The sequence below is a fragment of the Misgurnus anguillicaudatus genome, chromosome 24 (genome assembly GCF_027580225.2).
Source record: "Misgurnus anguillicaudatus chromosome 24, ASM2758022v2, whole genome shotgun sequence".
NCBI lineage: Eukaryota > Metazoa > Chordata > Actinopteri > Cypriniformes > Cobitidae > Misgurnus > Misgurnus anguillicaudatus.
Genome location: NC_073360.2, coordinates 37,207,299 through 37,228,751, shown reverse-complemented (window position 1 = coordinate 37,228,751; position 21,453 = coordinate 37,207,299). Strand labels below are relative to the sequence as shown.

At 37.0% G+C, this 21,453-nt stretch overlaps 1 protein-coding gene across 1 annotated transcript in view; it reads right to left on the bottom strand.

Moving 5' to 3' along the window:
- Window positions 1-21,453, bottom strand: part of LOC129438574 (NACHT, LRR and PYD domains-containing protein 3) — a 102,737-nt gene that overhangs the window by 9,003 nt on the left and 72,281 nt on the right. Inside the window, exons 4-10 of the mRNA XM_073862943.1 lie at window positions 20,544-20,628; window positions 20,356-20,439; window positions 18,516-20,219; window positions 17,282-17,455; window positions 13,120-13,293; window positions 12,668-12,841; window positions 396-569 (exon numbers count right to left, since the gene is read on the bottom strand). Of these exons, the coding sequence (XP_073719044.1) occupies window positions 396-569; window positions 12,668-12,841; window positions 13,120-13,293; window positions 17,282-17,455; window positions 18,516-20,219; window positions 20,356-20,439; window positions 20,544-20,628 (2,569 nt within the window). The remainder of the gene's footprint in view (window positions 1-395; window positions 570-12,667; window positions 12,842-13,119; window positions 13,294-17,281; window positions 17,456-18,515; window positions 20,220-20,355; window positions 20,440-20,543; window positions 20,629-21,453) is intronic.

Here is a 21,453-nt window from a genome sequence, read left to right as displayed (position 1 = left end):
ATTATGAATTCAGCATCCTTTTCATTTGTCGAAGTCCTGACTGTGTTGAGATTGAGTGTGTTTAATGTAAACCGATTTAGATGTTAGTAGTGATGGGAATCTCTTGTTTGCAGTATCATGTGTTGAGGAATAGATCATGTGAAGATTAATCAACTAAACTCACAACAGCAGAAGGACAGTAAACACTTAAAATAAGGGATGCACCAATACAAAATGTATGGGGCAGTTTTCATCCTCTTTTACTTAGAATGACAGCTGATACCAATAGATAAAGATAGTGTTGCTTTTATTCCTCGTTTTGTATTATGTCATATAATCCATAAAGCGCAGAGTGAAATTACATTACAAATAGATTTCATTACATTATTACATCATATAAAATCTGATTATCTTACACCAGTTTCTCCAGTTTACAGTCTGGATTCTCCAGTACAGCAGACAGCAGTTTCACTCCTGAATCTCCAAGATCATTCATAGACAGATTGAGATGTTTCAGATGTGATGGGTTTGATCTCAGAGCTGAAGTCAGGGCAATACAATGTTCATCTTTGATGTTACACCTCCTTAACCTGTAGAGAAACAAAATAAATGGTGTTGGTTTGGATGGAACAACATCAACATCAGTAAAGTCTTACAATTTTGTAGTGAATATATTGTAAAAGACTTAAATTATTGTTCTTGTTTTACATTATGACTTTGTTTCTAATATCTGAGAAATTGTTAGTGTTAATAAATCATCATTCATCCCGGACAAGGCTTATCCTAGATTAAAATGAATGTTTGAGCTTCCTTAATTTAAAAACGCCTTGTACTGACCCTATCTTAGGGCTGCACGATAAATCGCACAAGACTGTCATGAGCAATTCGTCAGCAAAGTCAGTTCCTTGGTTAGTAGTAAATCGCCATCACCTGCTGGGCAATATAACATTCATTTTCGCAGACAATATGTCCGCAAAAATAAAGGCAAAATTGCCTTAATTGTCAGTAAACTCCGGCTTTGTGTAGTAAATGCCACTTCATCTGAAACCAGGTTTTGGAGATTTACTACTAATCAAGGAACCGGCCCAACCGACGAGATACACATCACAAACGCATGCAATATACCGTGCAGCCCTATACATCAGTGCCATTGTTTTGTCTCCCCAGTAGGGTTGTGCCGGTAAAAGATACTATCATGTATCGACCATAGTCAGACATATGGTGGGCTTTCATGACGATAGTTGACAATAGTTATTATAGTTAAAGTAGCGTAAAGCATTTACAACAAAGTAAGAAAAAGTTGATTTAAGGTTTATGGTTTACAATAAGGCAAATATATGTTAAGAGTATGATAAAGTTAAACAAATAATTTATTTATATAAAGAAGAAAATTGCCTGTTTTTGTAATAAATTTATTAACGCATTAAACACATTTGGGCTTTGTTTTAGTGTTCCTTTTTTTACACCACCCAGTGACTGGTGCCACCAAATTGAGGCCCAGCCCCACCAGCTGTACAACTTGGTGGCGCCAGTGCCACCTCTCTCAAATAGCCCCATTCATTACTATGGCTCCAAGCAAAAGTTTAATTTTGTGCCACCATACTTACTCGTGTAACTACTCATGTAACAGTCTTTAAATAGGGAAAATATGGAAGTGTTTTGTGGCTTATAAATTCATCCCTGTTTGGGGAATAAATGGGGCTAAACTAAATGCTAACACATTCACCAGGCGCTGTACAAAGATTAAAAGTGCACGCATTGAATAAAGATAGGTATGTATTCATTTGTGTAAGTTGAGGTAAGAACATTATAAAATATTGAAAAACGGTGGTGTTTTCCTTAAAAATAAATATTTACTCACATGTGTAAGTTATTGCAAGTCTGTTAGGTAAAATGAAATTACTATTTATGTTTTTAAATTATTAAATTATTCATTTTCATATGTCTGCTCTTTGTAAAGCAGAGAAGAATGCTTGTGCAGTCCACATATAGACGGTTTCATCGGACGCATGTGATACACGTCTGTATCCGAACTTTACTTCCGGTTTTGTTTTTTTAATGGTCTGACTAGTTGCTAAACTGATCTCTTGAACAGATTCCTAGTCGAAAATAACAAATGTTTTGGTTTCCTATGTAATCTATGTGTTGTTGTTTTTTTGCTTGTTATATAAATAAACTACGTTTAAAGTACTTTGTGGTTATTTATTATTAGCTGAGTTTACCGAAGTTACGTGCGGACCGCGACAGCCCCTTGTTTATGTTGTTACTGTTGAAACCATCTATATCAGACTCATGCACAAAAGGAGCAGAAAACACATATATATTTTTTATTTTAGTAATACCTCTCATTTATGCTGTAATTTTGGGTAGGTGTATGATATAATTGCTGTAAAAATATATAATAAAGCTGCGGGGACCCACGTGTGTAATGCTGCGTGACTCCATGCTGGAGGTTCATGACAATTAGACGGGCACATTTAGCTTATGAACGAACAATCTGATGCCAGCTAAATTAAAATGCAGGCAGCATTCATGAGGTGATTTGCATTAAATATTTATGGTTAAAAATCGGCATGTAATGCTTGCTGGTGTGCGTATGTATGGTTTTAAAAATCTAAATATTTTTGGCGTACGTTATTTCTGGCTTTTGTGTGTACATAGACTTTTAGTAAGGATCCTACGCACAGTTTTACAAATAAGGCCCCTGATCGTGATTCTTAAAGTAGAGGCAGCAGCTTCTTAAGAACATTCACTGATTTAGCTTTGTTTCCTGTTCTAACAAATTCACCCAGATTTAACTCACTCAGCTCCTGTCCTGAAGCCAACAAAAAAAGACTACAGCTGACCACTGAGATGAAGAGAAATTGCCTTTACCTAATCTCCTAGATTTCAGATAATGTTGGATTTCATTTACTAGTAAATATTCACCCGGTTCATTCAGACAGTGAAGCATATTGATGGATTTCTCTGGTGAAGGATTCTCACTGATCTTCTGTTTGATGAATTTAATGGATTTCACATTGCTCTTTGCTATGACAGCTTTGTTCTGTCTTCCTGGATTTCATAATACATATATAATAATACTAGTAAAAGCTTTAGTGGCTCACCAATGTCTTACACAAAGGAGCTTAACCTAAGGGGTTTTTAGGGCCCTGGGGAAGTTTTGACATGCGCCATTTGTGCTTTTTTCAGTTGCTTTAAAACATATGAATGGCAAAAGTCTCATAACACTGTGTTCAGCACAAACTGGGCTACAATATCATATGATCAACATGTATGTGCATGTGTGTATTTTTGATAGAAAAATGTTTATGCGTGGTTTTTAAAAAAGCTACATTTTTAAGTCACTGATACAAGTCCACAAAACTCATTCTAAACATGTTTTCCCAAGACTTTTCAAAACATCTAGTAGTCTAGAGTTTTTTCTTCAAAATGATGTGAAAATCATTTGGCCTACTCGTTCACATAAAGCAATATATTGATTTACAATTTCTAAGACACTTTTTCCTGGAAAAGGCTGTATGCGTGGAGGTGGGATAGCTCCTGAATAATCAGTGATTGACAGCTGAGGAACAAAACAGTCGCATAATGAGCCACATAATGAGCCTTGTGGGGATGTTCAACAGGAATGTAACTTTCTCTGTAGTAAAACCATGATAAGGTTTACTTGGGAATTTATAACAAAAAATTATATATGTAATCTGTGTATATATAGAAATATTTTCTATTAATTTCACAAAAATACCTTTAAAAACCATAGTAATCATAGTATAGGTACTGTTTTGGCCATCGTAAAAATGAACACAGGGTAGTGTTTGGTTGGCCAGCGAGAGTTTTACTTTTGTGCAGTAAACAGCTCAAAATAAAAACTGCCTATCGTTGTCTGGACTCTTATTTGTGTTTTTGTAATCATTATAGTAGAAACACAACAAGGGACAAGCGTGTAAAAACTTATCAATGTTTGTTTACAGCCGCCGCCATTACTCCCTCACGTGTTGATGATGAAAGCAGTATGTGTGCACACGCGAGTGATCCTGTGTTTAATAAACTTGCTGTGTGGAGATATGCGCTTAGACGCAACCAAATAAGGATTGTATTGTTTGCAATCACGTATTTTATAAGAATACCAAAAACCGCGACAAGTTTCCTGACTCGTGTGTTTGTTTATGCGTGTTCCCCTCGCGTGAAATGTTTGACGGAAGAACAAAGAAAACACTCGCGTCTGGAGATACTGACACACATACGCAAGTAAATAAGGATTTAGATGTCGTGTTTGGTGCATTCGGATGAAACAACAAGAAATGGAGAGACTGGAATGTGAATTGCGTATCCATTGACCGCGCCGCAGTCGACCCCAGAGTGTTAAAAGATGGCGGCAACCACATTTAAGTCAAAAATATGTGGATAGAGCAAATTTTTGTTCTGGTTTCATATCACTTTTTTTATATTTCAAACGCTGAAATTATATTGTATTTGAGTATTTATACCCTTACTTAACATCTAAAACAAACAGAATCAAATAAAAAATCATTTACCTGAATTCAGGACACATATATTGTGATTGATTCACAATCTTCATCTTTTTACAGACAGGTTCGGTTGCGTCTGGTCTGGACATCAGGAAGAGAATCAATAATTATTCATTACATGTTTTAATTGATGTGCCTCTTTGTGTGAGCAACACTGTGTTACATGTAAATGTTTTTTGATCAGGTCACCTCTTAAATGCTGTTGGTGGATCCATTGACCTCTCACTCTTCAAAGACAACTCGTTCTGATCTCTTTCAATAAACTGAAACATAATACACAGATCAGATTAGAGTTAATCATTTGTACTGTATTCAGTGTTCGAATTATGTCAAACCTTATGGGGGTCCACTAGCTAAGCCCCACCCCCTGGCCACCCTTAGTCATTATAGGGTTGCTGTGAGAGTAAGATCCTGGTTTTAATCAAATAAACCCCAAATTTTACTCAAACCCTAACCATTTTGTACCCATCCAATTAGTGTGAAACAGCGGCAAGGCTAGAAATTGTTTAACTGAGTGGTCTTTGTTGAATTAGGGTTGACCTTAACGCCTATTCTCAAATGACATAATTTTACAATATAGTAGTGGTTAAATGGATTACATTACATTTTTTGAGTACATTTTCTGGGATCACTACCGGAAGGAGGACCTAGTAAGATATCCGGAAAACCCTCTGTGTGAACATGAAGCCGAAACAATGCCGTAATGGGTGTGTCGTAGTAAGGACGCGCGTGTCATAGCAACTTTACGGAAGTACAAACTAATTATTTTAACTCACAGCAGGCTGTGTGCATTTGACTCTTAAATGACTGTTTTGAAACTTAGCCCCTAGACCTTATTTATCATGAAAAAAGCCACAAAATTCGGATTTGTCAATATGTGACCTTTAAGTCAGGACTAGGCCTTGGTTAAATTAGGAAATATAACTAGTTTTAACAAGCATGCCTTACTAAAACATTACTGTATATTAAAATATGTCAAGGCAAGATGTTTTCAGTTTTGACAACTCTTACATTTATTTTAGTCTAGGACTGTTATACTAATCTTTAACACATCATATTTATAATATTTTGTTAAAATCATATTGTGCCCCCTTTTTGGTTTGGGCCACTGCCCCTTAAAATGTCTGTGCACGGTCCTGGTTCATACACTGCCTTTTTAAGACCACTTACACATACATCTGATTTCATTCTGAAATGTTTGCGTTCACTTTAAGACATGACTGACTGTTTTAATGAGAATACGTGCCAAGACTGTGGTATTTTAAGATAATTTTGTGTTGGCGTCTCCTTGCATGCGCTTCTGATTGTGCGTCCAAAGTATGTGAGTCTGTGCCATAGTCTGTATGCACAGAAAGCTCACTTCAACATCATTTTACACTCAAATTAAAATTGCTTGCAGGTTAACATTTGTAAGGTTAAGAAACACATGCAAATGATAAACTTTCTATAGTTATTTATTTCTGGATGATGCATATTTGAGCGGTTAGTATCATTTATTATCATTTACCCATGATTTCTTCTGCTTTCCCGTCAATCTGAGTGGGTAGCCTCGCCACTGGTGTGTAATAATAATTCAAGAAGAATTTTGTAAAAGCCCCTAACCCTACAAATTACTAAGGATTCTTACCATCAACGAGGTGAAAATAATCCACACGCAGATACATTAACTCGTATGTCAATTCCTTCAGAAAACAGCATAATGCGCACTTAAGTTTACATTTATTTCAGACAGAAATCTTTAGAATTAGTTTATTGCGAAATTGGGACAAATAATGGACAGTTTTGCTTGTGGCAGTGCAGCACAAAAAATTCATGTAGTATTTTAATTTTAATAAAAACCAGAGGACCCAATTAATTTACATTTGGGTCCCTCAATGCTTATAGGAGGTCCGGGAACTCGAACACTGACTGTATCCAACAAATAACATGTATCATTGAAAACAACATGATCTTTCTTCTTTACAATGTGTTAAGACATAAAAACATATTGTATTGCTCTCAACCAAATGTGTAAATAGATAAAACTTTATAGACGTGTCTCTGTGTGTGTGATTTCATTACATTGCATGTGTGTGTCTGTCTGTCTGTCTGTCTGTCTGTCTGTCTGTATTTAAATGCATTACGGCGTGGAGGCAGCATTTTGTACGTGCACCGTTAAACTATTTTATTCAAGCTAAAAAGAGCTTTCAGTGATGTCCATCGCGTACGCAGATTCATAACCAAACATTTTTTCTTCCCACTGACATTCAGACATTAAAACAGAATCAAACGGTAAAAAGAATTAGTTCGGTTAGCTCATTACCTTTAAGCACTTCGTGGTTTTGGCGTTACCGCGTTCGTTTTGGTAAGTTGTTTGGGGGTGTCAACTTGGGTCACGTGAGGAACCTCAACCAATCATAAAGGTTGACGTCAAGACTCAAGATACCGCGAGAGCGATTCGAGAAATCATACGGAGAAGTCTAATTTCGAATCGCTCTCGCGGTACTTTGATGTTCAAAGTCCATACAAGATAAACATTCAATTTATTAATTTCTAAATAACATGCAATAACCTATATATTTTAATAATTATGCATATTTATACTGTATTCATTAATAGGTCTTAAACTGCATGTGGTAAGATTACTCATAGTAGGCTTACCCGAAATGTTTTACTCCAAAACATTATAGCAAAAAACTTACATTTCACCCTAAAGGCACTACTTTTATTGTAGTCATAAGTAAAGTTAGTTTTTATGTCAAAATAATAACTTAATTTAGTTAAGACTTAATGCGGAAATGGTAACGCAGCAACACGTGTATGACGTTCTTGTGGTAAAACTGCCGACCAATGGGATCTCTGGATCGGGATCCAGCTCCGCCCCTGGATCTAAATCCAACCCCGCCCCCTGGATGTCGCGTTCTGCAGTGAGGCGCTACTGGGTTTTTGCAGCGCCGCATGAAGTCGATCCGAACGCACCTAACAACTACACATACGATAACAGTAGCATGCTTTTATACACGTTTATTTAAAACATTTTACTAGGTCACATAAAAGAATAAATCTCGAAAACTAAACGCTAATTTTAACTTTTCAGTGTTACGTCAACATAAGAGCTTTCGAGACATTTTAGATGAGACAGGCCATTGTGATCTTTGCTTTATAGTGCATATTGTGTGTCTTAACTTTTGTTTTTAAGCTCTTTGGACAAAAGCTAAATGTTTATCAGTCTGAACAGTTAACTCTTATTATGACTGTTTGTCTAAATAAAGACATCCAGATATTAAAATCATTATCATCAAATTCTCCTCAAAGTCCCTTAGGAGTAATGGGTGTAAGAAGACCAAATGTGAAAATGATTTTAAGTGAAATAATCTTTGTCATGGAATATATTTTCTTTTGCTGATTGTACAAAATCTTTTTTAAAACATAAATCTTATACAAAAATATGTTAACAAATATTATATATAGAAATGCATTACATTTAAAGCATACATAAACACATTGTGTACTTTTGTAAATCTTACAGTTCTGTTAATTTTAGTATTTGTACCTTTATAAAGTATACAAACTCCCTGCAGTTCTCATTAACACAAACTTTGAGAAACTCTCTGTCCTAAACAACAGATGACACACATATGAAGGGCTGAAGCAGAATTAATGTCACTTTCTTTGTTATTTCACACACACACATTGTAAGATCAGGGGGTCCGTTCTTCGGACATCGCTCACCAACACTTTGTGCAGTTCCCAATAATTTGGTAAATGAATCATGATGTGCAGTTAGTGAATGATAATGTTATTTTACATCAAAAGTTTATAAATTGTAACTGTTTCTTATAGCAATGCACAGGAAAGTAAAGAAATCCTCAGATGACAGTCCTTTATAGAGAAACTACATGCATAATTTCAATTGCATTATTCTCATAACTAATTTCTGACTGCAGCAATATTTGCAGGAGCCACATTAACTAAAAGTCCTTCATCTGCTGATTCTGCACAGAAAATTGTAGTAAAGAAGATGTAAATATGTGCAAAAAACTTATTTTGTTACTGGCATTTTTTGACATGGGAAAGGAACAGAGTAACATCTTTGTAGACTGAATATGTGGTATTACAGAAGCATCCTAACTTGACAAAACATCCTAAAAACGGTCTTAACATTATGGTAACCTCACAGGTGTCCTAACTTAAAACTTTAATGATAGCCAGCTGAAACAATCACATGATAGAGCTTTACATTAAATTTTTTAACAAAGTGCAGGATGAACAGCAATGTTTGTTTTTGGATTACTCTTAATATTTTATACCTTCACACATTAACGTAATCACAATGTAATCACAAGTAGAATAGCCAGTGTGGGGTCAATATAAGTTTATTTTTATTCGAAATGAAAGCACATACATTAAAAAATAAAATAAAAATAAGAAAAACCCCACCCCATCCTCTTTCAGCAGTCCGCTCATCTGAGACCTACAACACAAACACTGAATATATGAAGAGTTTCGTTGCAAAACGAGATAAATCGATTTTTAACATTTTTGTCTAAACATGTTTCTTATTTTGTAAGATACTGCATGATCCAAATATAGTATTATTTGATACATTTTTAAAGTTTTCATTACATGAAATCCACGCTGAATCCACCCTTCTGATGGGATCAGTTTAATCCAGATTTTTGGATTAAAGTGATCCAAATCCAACAAAAAAGTTCTGAAAAAACCCAAACTAAAGGTTTGATCCGGATCAAAACCCAGATTGGATTACGTGATCTAATCCGATTATGTAATCCGTTTTTTCTTTTAAAAAACCCATTTTCAAGATTTGATCCAATCCGTTATCCAAAATCCTAGTGGATTACTTTTGAAAAACTGGGCCCAGGATGTTGTCTTAAAGTCTTTTTTGCTTGTGTTGACTGAAGAGGCCAATGGTGAATGCCAATTGTTTTAACTCTTGTTCAACTTCACTGTGATTCTGAGAAAATACAAAAACAGCACAGTTCTTTAAGGTTAAAGTAAATCTGACATCTTCCTTTTTAGTCACATTTGATAAAAAAACTGTTTAAAGTAGAGAAATCTATAGAGACTAAACTAGAGTTTATTATTTCATATTATCCAATGAATGACGTAATCAACTTAACATCACTAGATGACATGGCATTTTTAAATAGTAAAAATACAAATCATTGCTCACCTTCTCAGTTTATCATTTGAATCATTTTTCAGATCAGAGATCAGCTTCACTCCTAAATCTCCCAGATAATTATGAGACAAATTCAGATGTTTCAGGTGTGATGGGTTTGATCTCAGAGCTGAAGTCAAAGCAAAACAACCTTCATCTGTGATATTACATTGACTCAACCTGTAGAGAACAATGATACACATTTCACTCTCTCATTTCACCATACACACATCTGATTAAGGCCATTATTATAGGGATTACAAGAGCTCAACCTGTAAAGAACAATGACACACACTTCACTCTTTCATTTTTCATTCATCCATGTTTTAGTTATTTGTAGGGATGTCCTGATACGATATTCTGGAGCGGTATCGGGCCGATCTGGGCTTTTTGGCTGGATCCACAACATGACCGATCCAATTTCGATACTGTGTGTTAGCCGTGGTTGTTACTGACAAGCTGTCCACTAGAATACCAAACGAACATCTTGAGTCATTTAAACCTACTACAATAGAAGAGCTCTCTAAATTAGTAACGTCATCCAAATCATCGTCCTGTATACTAGACCCCGTTCCCACAAAATTACTAAAAGAGGTATTTCATTTAGTGTCAGACACGGTACTAAATATCTTTAACTCATCTCTAGAATTAGGATACTTTCCAACAGCTTTCAAACTAGCAGTTATTAGACCGCTTATTAAAAAAACAAACCTTGACCAGGGAGATCTTAATAACTTTAGACCAATCTCTAATCTCTCTTTTCTTTCTAAAATTTTAGGAAAAGTAGTGGCAAGCCAGCTACGCACATTCGTAGAAAATAATAAAACATATGAAAAGTTCCAATCAGGATTCAGGCCCCACCATAGCACAGAGACAGCGCTGCTTAGAGTTACAAATGACCTCCTATTAACATCCGATCGTGGTGAAATCTCAATCCTTATATTACTAGACCTTAGCCTGGTTTAGATCGTATCTAACCAATCGATATCACTTTGTTTATGTAAATGAGGAAGAGTCATATCACTTCCCCGTTAAATACGGCGTACCTCAGGGATCAGTTCTAGGCCCTATCCTATTCTCGTTATATATGTTACCTCTAGGAGACATTATCAGGAAACATAACATAAGTTTTCACTGCTATGCGGATGATACACAGCTTTACATCTCGTCGCATCCTAGCGAAACCCACCAGTTTTCTAAGCTAACAGACTGCATTAGTGATATTAGGGACTGGATGGCACATAACTTTCTTATGCTAAACTCCAATAAGACAGAGATACTTATTATTGAACCGAATCGCTACAAACATAATATGTCAGATTATAAGTTGCCCATAGATGGCTGCACGGTTGTGCCATCTTCCACGGTTAAGAATTTAGGCGTGATGTTCGACAGCAATCTAGCTTTTGATAGTCATATCTCCAATGTCTGCCGCACAGCATTCTTCCATCTTAGAAATATCTCAAAAATACGCCATATGCTGTCTGCATCAGATGCAGAAAAGCTTATCCATGCTTTTATGACCTCTAGAATAGAAGATTGTATCTCGTTACTCGTGGTTTGCCATGAAAATCAGGTAAACAAGCTACAGCTGTTTCAATCCGCCGCCGCAAGAGTGCTTACTCGATCTAAAAAGTATGAACACATCTGTCCTATTCTGGCTTCTTTACACTGGCTACCAGTTAAATATCGCATACAATTTAAAATATTACTAACCACCAACAAAGCCTTAAATGGCCTAGCGCCCTCGTATATTAAAGAACTACTATCAGAATACAATCCACCACATAAACTGCGCTCACAAAATTCTGGTCACTTAATTATCCCTAGAATATCAAAAGTGTCTAAAGGTGGTAGATCCTTTTCCTACTTAGCCCCTAAGCTCTGGAATGATTTACCATATAATGTTCGAGTATCAGACACAGCCGATCAATTTAAATCTAAACTTAAGACATTCTTCTTTAACAAAGCATTCACATAAAATGTCCAGTAAATGTACTTTTTCCGCAGTAGTTATTTTTGTCTAGAGCAAAGCACTCACATACCTCATATGGGTAATATACTATTGCCGCAATAGGTAGCATGTCTGGAACCGAGCTGACTTAAACCACTATAATGTATGACACATGCATTAAATGCGAACGGCCCCTACGCTAATAGAACTCTGTTTTTGTCTCCCTGTCTCGTCCTCGACCCCGAGGACAATGAGACAAACAGACCCAGTTCCTGTTGCTGTGAAGGTCATCGCACCACTGATCTACTGGCTGTCCTTCAACGTGACGACCAGCCGATGCCCGACCAACGACCACCGGCTAAACCAGCTTAATCTGCTTACCCGCCTCCTATCCCTACCGTATCTATATATATAAATATATAAATATATATATTAATTCCTCCCAAGGCTTTTTGTCCTTCTAGCAGTTTTGCCATTGGGTTTTTCTTAGGGGTTTTTTCATCCCAGGGAGAGTCAGCCAACTTTGGCTTAACTTAGCACTTTACTGTATAAGTTGCATTATTAATATGCTCGCTTGTACGGTTTAACCTTAGCCGCTATCTCTACTTCTTATATTGTCTATTGATTTTCTGGGTTCTCCTCTACATCTTCTCATGTAAAGCTGCTTTGCAACAATTAACACTTGTGAAAAGCGCTATATAAATAAAATTCAATTGAATTGAATTAAAAGGACAAAGTATTATAAAAGCACCATAAAATATCATAAACAGGATTACTACCTACTGATCTGCCTTCGAACAGAGCGCAGCTCTCTGCACGTGCGCAAGCATGAGGCGCCAAGATGCAGCGGATTATATTTTAAACAAAAGGGATAGTTTTCTGATAGTGTCCCAAAATGGTTGGACTCCAGAGGGTTAAAACGTGTTTGGTGGGATTGGCCCCTTAGAGATTTTTGCATCTGAACTCTTAATGTGTTTCTTTAATTGACAGCTTCATATCTCTTTGAGAACTGCATCATGTGTGACTACAGAAAAATTCTCTTACCTCAGCATCTCCAGTTTACAGTGAGGATTCTCCAGTACAGCAGACAGCAGCTTCACTCCTAAATCTCCAAGATTATTAAAAGGCAGAATCAGTCCTCTCAGGTGTGAAGGGTTTGATGTCAAAGCTGTAGACAGAGCTACACAACCTTCATCTGTGATATCACAACAACACAACCTGTAGAGAACAATGACACAGACTTCAGTCCCTCAGATCAGTTAGTTTATGTGTTATTTATAGTTTTTATGTGGTGTTCACCCTGCTAGACTTTGTTTCTCTCCGCTTTGTTTAACTCTGGATTATGGTCCTGTCTGTCAGTTACAATCTTGCTGCCTGGTCTGTGGTGTATAATACAGTCCTGAGCTCTAGTGTTTGTGCAGTGTGCTCCCTGTTTCTGACCCCTATTTGGTCCCCTAGTATCTGACCTGTAAGATATGATGTGTGTATGATCTAACCATAGTCTCTCCAGTTTACACCTAGGATTCTCCAGTACAGCAGAGAGATGCTCCATTCCTGAATCTCCAATTTTATTATTAGACAGATTCAGTTCTCTCAGGTGTGATGGGTTTGATGTCAGAGCCGAAGTCAGAGCAGCACAACCTTCAACTGTGATATTACATTGACTCAACCTGTAGAGAACAATGATACACATTTCACTCTCACAGTTCACCACCATACACACATCTGATCAAGGTCATCATTATAGGTATAACATTTTAATTTTTATCATGCGTCCCAAACCCGTAACACATTTTTAGATATTTTTGATGAAGCGTGCATATCTTTGATAAGGGGAAGATCGGCTCTTTATACAGGTTGTCAAAGTATTGTTAACAAAGTTTTCAAATGGGTCTAATTCTGATTGATCCACTGATGTTATTTTTTGACTACTTCTTTTTTCAGGCTTGAATAGTGGCGGTTGAACGTCTTTCATCAAAAATATTTAAAAATGTGTCTTCATGATGATCGAAGGACTTACAGGTTTGGGACAAGAGGGGGGTAAGTGATTTATGATCAAATTTGATTTTGGAGAGAACCTTACCTTTAAAGATCATTACAAATTTAAAGCTCAAATCACTGTTAGACAAAACTTGGTCTGATGTCTCAACCTGAACTATTTTGTCACAGGAAAAAAAGAGAAAAATTCATAACTTTATTTCAATACTTTTTTACTTTAAGTACATTGTCAAATCAAGGTAAAACTGATTACTAAATTCATAAAGTCCTGACTGTTTTAAGATTGTATAATATATGAGATCTCGCGAGATTACATGGGTCTTGCGAGATTAACAGTCTCCATTGACTTTGTATTGCGAGAGGCCGCCTCCTTGTCATTTCCGGCCCACAACAAAAACAGAATACCGCCTAAAAGCCGTGTGACAATGTGTACAGCTAACAAGCCAAAAAAAAAAAAAGAAATAAGTTTTTATATACTGTCGAGACGTAAAACCCAGCCTTTAAGGAGAAAGAAGTGGATTGCCAACTACGTTTCCCTCCATGGGCGCAGTTCTACTAATAGTAGTACTATGAAAAGTTGCCCGTTTCCACTTTTGTGTCTTTAAATGCTCGTTTTTCTTTTGTGGTCGACAGCTTATGAAAACTTATTTCTGGGTTTTTTTGCTTGTTAGCTGTTCATTCCGTCACACAGCAGCCCACAGGCATCATCCTGTTTTTTGTTATAAGCCAGAAATGACAAGGAGGCAGTCTCACCACAGACAGTAAAAGAAATGGACACAGCGACCCCATTAGATTCAACGGAGGCAAGTGAAGTCAATTAGAAGCACGCACTTCCTGGGTGTCGAGCGTACTGCGCAGACTCAAACTGAGCTTAATGAAGTCAGGTGAGCACCCTGTCTGACAATTGTAAGTCTTCTAATAGCTGTGTCACAGGAAATCTGAATCACCCACCGAATCTTGCAGAGACGGCGAGCGTGAACAGGAGCACATTTTGGTAAGTATGCTGATTAATAATCTCCTTTGACTTTATGCCTTCACGTCCACCCGATTGCCTCATAGTCAGTTAAAGATTGCCAGTGAGCTTCTCTCCCAGTCCTTACGGTAATTTCTCTACTGTGCGACAGTGAGTCACAGGTTATGACGCAATCGTTAGCCTATTTTTACAAAAACTGCTTCTACTGGGCCATTAAGCAAGATACATGGTAATGGAGCCTTTTATACATTTTCGTGTTTCTTTAGAAATAATTAACGGACAAATAGAGTCTTTAAATGCTCAGATGTAAAGTTAAAGTCAAAATGACGGCAAAATGAATGGGAGTCAATGGGATGCTAACAGCAGGTGGGTGTTCGCTAAGCAATGTCGGCGTCCGGGGAAGCTTCAATAAAATATGAAACCCTGCCCCCCTGAGTCTCACACAATATAAAGTCAATGGAGACGAATGGATTGTTTCCCCCCGGTGGGCGTGGTTTTTTAGGTTATGACACGTTGCGCTATGTCTCTATATCTTATTACAGAATACAGCAGATGTTGTAAAACGTCTGGCGAATTATGATACATAGCGCGAAGATTGTAAAAAAAAAGATTATTTCCCACTATTAATTACATTATCTTAAAGGAGTGTAACTACTGTAGCATGTAAATAATTCACATAAGTAATGTGAGCAAGAGCGCTCAACAATTATATCTAAATAACAGGCACGTGAAACCTAGCTAGCAAATCACCAGATAACTTACTTTAAATGTGCAAGAACTATAAACTTATACAATTATAGGCTTAAATAAACACAAGTCCACTTACAGTTCTCACGGACACGCGTTTTATCAACTGGCTATCCTCCAGACATGACGGACCATGTCTTTATCTTACTTCGACCATATGAAGCGCGTCCACGCTATTCTCCGTCTAAAGTGAAAATAACATCTGCGAGATGAGTCCACTAGCGCCCCCTGCAGGCATTTGTTATAATTAGGGCTGTCACTTTTCGTTCGAAAATCGATTGTACAATCGATTGGACTAACCAAAAAAGGTTTCGAAAATGAAAATAGGTAATCGATTTTAACCAAATATGTACACTATTAATTTGAAAAAAATTAAACAATTAAAATATAGTAACAAAACTTACAAACAAGCAGAAAAAGAAAATAAAGAATTACGAAAGTGCAGTAGGCGTTGCGAAAGCTAGACAGAAAATACCCAGCAATTTTACGCACCTGTAGTTTCACGCTTTCAATCGCTGTATCTAATGTTTTGCAAAGAAAATGGAGGACAACATCAATAAACCTGTGCAACACAAGAGAGCGTTGAAATTGCGACCTTACAGAGATGATGATTTATGACAAGGAGCCACCATTGCCAGCTGACAGCGATCCGCTTTTGTGGTGGAAGATACGAAATGCCCCCACCTTGCGCAGCTGGCAACGAAGTACCCGAGTTTTCCTGGGACATCAGTGCGGTCGGAGCGCGTCTTCTCAACAGATGGACATATTGTGAATAAAAAACGCTCTACTCTGGACCCCGAAAAGGTTGATAGCCTTGTTTTCCTGACCAATAATTTGTAATGGCCCTAGCCTTTTTGCGCATTTCATTATGCCTGCCTAGTCCCGCTTAAGTGTCGGTCACGTTTAATAAAAAAAAAACACACAGCATGTTCTCAACTTCAAGTAAGTCTATTTAAAGTTTCATTTTTGAACAGTTGTTTGAAATGGATCGAATCATTATTTAAAATAATTTTTGAATTGCCTAAATCATAAATGCAGCCGGTTTGAAGCCTGCAGTAATGTTTTTCATTTGTTATGGCAGCAGTCCACTCTGCATAATTTTTTAGAGAATGTTGCACTCCTGTTGCTGTTTGTTATTCTGCACGAAACGTAATGACAATTAATAAGAAATATTACTGACTTGTGCGTTTCCAGCGCTCTCTTTACATTTATCCGCTATTTGGCGTTGAAAAAGGAAAAGTCTTTTTAGACATGGAAAATCGATTTTACAATCGATTCAATGAACACTTACATATTAAAAATCGAAAATGATTTTTTCACAAAAGTGACAGCCCTAGTTATAATACATAATGCTGGTTTATTATGTTGGATGCGCCGAAAGCCCGGGATACACTGCACGATAATTGGCTGTCCCAGACGAAAGATTGCCATCGTGAAACAATCGTCGCGATTTCTGTGATCGTGGCTCTCCATCGGTGGTCCTATGTCGTACGGTGAGAGAGGTTCAAAGACGGCCGTTTTCCCGGTCTTGCGTCCAAAGATAGCCTACGATAGTTTTCTGGCAGTGTCAGAAATTCGGCATGATCACCGCACAGTGTGTTACGCCGAAGCTTCCGTGTCATCATCGTACAGTCTACATGCCTCTCGTACCCGAGTTTAAACGATACATGTCGCACGGTGTGATAAGGTAATGATCTAATAAGAGGACAAAAATCGTGTAGTGTATTCCGGGCTGAAGACAGTTTAGGTGTGTCTCGTCACACCCCTAGTTAAAAGTGTTTAAGTGTTTTAACTCTCCTGTTTCATATTATTATCAGACCTAAGGTATCCCCTTTGGAGGATTAGATCATGTGAAGATCAATTCACAACAGCAGATAGACAATAAACAATTAAAATAGATTCATGACTTTATTACATCACAAAACATCATATGATCTTACTTCAGTATCTCCAGTTTACAGTGAGGATTCTCCAGTACAGCAGAGAGCAGCTTTACTCCTGAATCTTGCAGTTTATTATCAGACAGATTCAGTTCTCTCAGGTGTGATGGGTTTGATCTCAGAGCTGAAAACAGAGCAACACAACCTTCCTCTGTGATATTACACGAATACAACCTGTAGAGAAATAAAAAAATCATGTTTAAAATGACAGAATTAATATTTTTTTAAACTATCTTTACATTAATCCATTTATCTTTTCAAATGGGTTACTTTTGCTACGTTTACGCCTTTTATTTACACTACGCCACTATTTTCGTCCCTCTTAAATGGAGTCGTTCGTAAACCCTGCAGACCCCGTTTTAGTTTGAGAACTCCGGGGTTGCCCTACAGTGTTTTCATTAAAGGCAGAGAATGTCTAACGTTTTGGATCATTACATTCTTATTATTACATTACATTCAGCATCTGAACCGAAAACGATGTAGTTATGCGGTTTGAATAGATATGATATTTAGCTTTGATGTTTTGAAGTAGTAAACATATCCACGTCAAATTGCAAGAGAGTATAGATTAAAAAAGAACCCCTTCACACACACACACACACACACACCTTCGTCTCTCATTTACAGTGCATTCACTGTAACTTATACACCAGGACGTGATGTGACGCGATTTTTCGAACGGATGCTTCACCTAAAATGCACCACAATGAAATTGATGCATGCACACAGCAGCTTATAGGCATTATCCTGTTTTTTGTTATAAGCCAGAAATGACAAGGAGGCAGTCTCACCATAGACAGTAAAAGAAATGGACAGAGCGACCCCCATTGGATGTTGTGACGCGATTTTTCGAACGGATGCTTCACCTAAAATGCACCACAATGAAATTGATGCATGCAAGCCAAATGCAGCATTCTATTGAAAATGAATGTATGTATTTCTGCCGTACCAAACTGCAATGAAGCAACTGGTTTGACTGGGGCGTCACTCTTCCTCACGCACAGCACGCGTGCGTACACACACACACACACACACACACACACACACACGTACCAAAGCAAATAGGCTCACCCCAGAAATTATATATAATTTGTTAGTAGCCTAATGGTTAATGTTGCAGGTGTAGAAATCTACATAAAACAGACATTTACTTTGATGTCAGGGCTAGATAACAGCATTTTAAAACGCAAATGCTCCAATGCAAACAGGGAGTAAATTGACTGTTCACACTTACTGAAGTATTCTGGATTCACAAATCACAGGCAGCAGCTCCTTAAGAACTTTCAGTGATTCAGCACTGATTCCTTTAAGAAACGTTTTCATAACTAACTTCTTCAGCTTCTGTTTTGATGTCAGCATCAACGAAACTAAAGCTGACCACTGATATGAAGAGAGTTTGCTTTTACTTAATGTTATAGATGTCAGATATTTATGGACTTCTTCCACTAGTGAAGGATCACCCAGTTTTTCTAGACAGTGAAGCAGATTGATAGATTTCTCTGGTGAAGGATTCTTCCTGATCTTCTCTTTTATGTATTTGATTGTTATCTCATTGACCAGAAAGTCGTAGCATGTCAGTAACCTCAGACCTGGTATGAGATTCTGATTCGACTGCAGTGACAAACCCAGAAGAAAACGAAGAAAAAGACCCAGATGTCCATTTTTACACTTTACAGTATCATCTATAGCTCTCTGATACACATCAAGTATTGAAGGATTTGGATTCATTTTAAATGCAGTCGACATTGCATTGCTAAAGTGCACATATAGAGCTGCTAGATGTTCCTGAATGCTCAGATGAACAAAGCTGTAAACTTTTCTCTGACATAAACCAAACTCCTCTCTGAAGATCTGAGTAAACAATTCTAAGTACACTGATGCATCTGCTACATAAATGCCACACTCTATCAGGTCTTCATCATAGAAGATCAGATTGCCTTTCATAAGCTGCTCAAAAGCCAGTTTACCCAGTTTGAAGATCATCTCTTTATTTTTCGTATAGTCCTTCTGATTTCTGAGGAAGTCCGTCTGAATGATCAGGAAGTGTGTGTACATTTGAGTGAGAGTCTTGGGGATCTCTCTTCTTATTATTGATTTACTCAATATTCTCTCTAGAACAGTGACTGAAATCCAGCAGAAGACTGGGATGTGACACATGATGTAGAGACTCCTGGATGACTTCAGGTGTGAGATGATTTGATCAGACAGACTCTCATCACTGATTCTCTTCCTGAAGTATTCCTCCTTCTGTGGATCACTGAAGCCTCGTACCTCTGTGACTCGATCAACACACTCAGAGGGGATGAGATCAGCTGCTGCTGGTCTGGAGGTGATCCAGATGAGAGCAGAGGGAAACAGATTCCCCTTGATGAGGTTTGTCAGCATCACGTCCACTGAGATTGATTTACTTACATCACACAACCTCACACTGCTGCGAAAATCCAGAGACAGACGACACTCATCCAAACCATCAAAGATGAACAACACTTTATATTTATCACTGAAGATTTCCATTTCTTTTGTCTCTGGGAAGAAAAGATGAAGAAGATCTAAAAGACTGAGTGTTTTGTCCTTCATCAAATTGATCTCTCTGAAAGGAAGTGGAAATATGAGGTGGACGTCCTGATTCTCTTTCTCTTCAGCCCAGTCCAGAATGAACTTCTGTACAGAGACTGTTTTTCCAATGCCAGCGAATCCGTTTGTCAGCACACTTCTGATGTGTTTGTCTTGTTCAGGTAAAGGTTTAAAGATGTCATTACATTTGATTGGTGTCTCCTCTGCCTCTCCACTTTTAATCTCTGTAATGTTGAGCTCTGTGTAGATCTCATTCAGTAATGTTGGGTTACTCTGCTTTGATGTTCCTGGAAACAAACACTGAAATTTCTCTTTCAGATTTGATTTAAATGTGTTCAGGTCTTCATTAAATTTAGGGTCATGGCTGTAAAATGAAAACAGAAGTTAGAGAAGTACATGTATGAGCAAATTAGATTTTTATTATCAGGTAAAATAACAACTTTTTTTAGTGACGTAACATTTAAAACAAGCAATCAAATGTCAAATTATCTATAGTTTACCTGAATTCAGGACAAATATATTGTGGTTGATTCACAGGCTGATCAATCTTCATCTTTTTACAGACGGGTTCGGTTGCGTCTGGTCTGGACATCAGGAAAATAATAAAAAATTAAAGTTTTAATTGATGTGCGTCTTTGTGTGAATAAAACTGTGTTAAATGTAAATGTTTTTTTTTTTGTCGGGTCACCTCTTAAATGCTGTTGGTGGATCCATTGGCCTCTCATTCTTCATAGACATGCAACTGAAATCTGCATCTAATCTCTTCTGATAAACTGAAATATAACATACATATCAGATTACAGTTGATCATGTGTACTGTATTCAACAAATAACATTAATGTTTATTGAAAACAACATGTGATCTTACATATCATCCTTTACAGTCTGTTGTTAAGACATACACATTTGTTTGATAGCAATTCAATATGTTTTTAAGTTAAATCAACAAAACTTTATAGTTGTGTGTGATTTTCTTACATGCATTAAACTTCACATACGACGTGGACGCAGCATTTTGTACTCGTGTTCCGTTAAAGCAAAGCAACCGTTAAACTGTTTTACTTGAGATGTCTTTAAATGAGCTTTCAAAGATAAATATAACTAGGTATGTTGCTAAAATTTTCAAAATGGTTAAATGCTAAAAAAGAATAGTTGTTCAGATAGAAAGGGCTTGAAAAAAGCTTTTAAATGAGACCAAGATCATGTTTATGGGTTCAAGAATAACAAAATAAACTCGAAAATCATCACTTTATTTTGTCCCTTTTTTCCATTAAAATTCAGGGAAAATGTGTGACCGAATCATGAAAATTAAAAAAAAGTTTTTTGCTATAACTTTTAAAATTTTTGAGATATTGAAATGGATCGTTCAGGATAAGCTGTTTGCCATATTCTCTACATATTCTACTTCTGAAAAGTCAGATATATAAAAAAACAAACCACAAATTACACCAAATAACACTCTTTATTCAGTCTATATATACACAATATCTACTACATGGCTATACGGCTGCTTCACATTCTTTGTCCATTCAAGCAGATTTTGGTGGAGGTAAAACTCACGTGGTCGTCGTTCAAATTTATTAAAATGTAGTTCACTT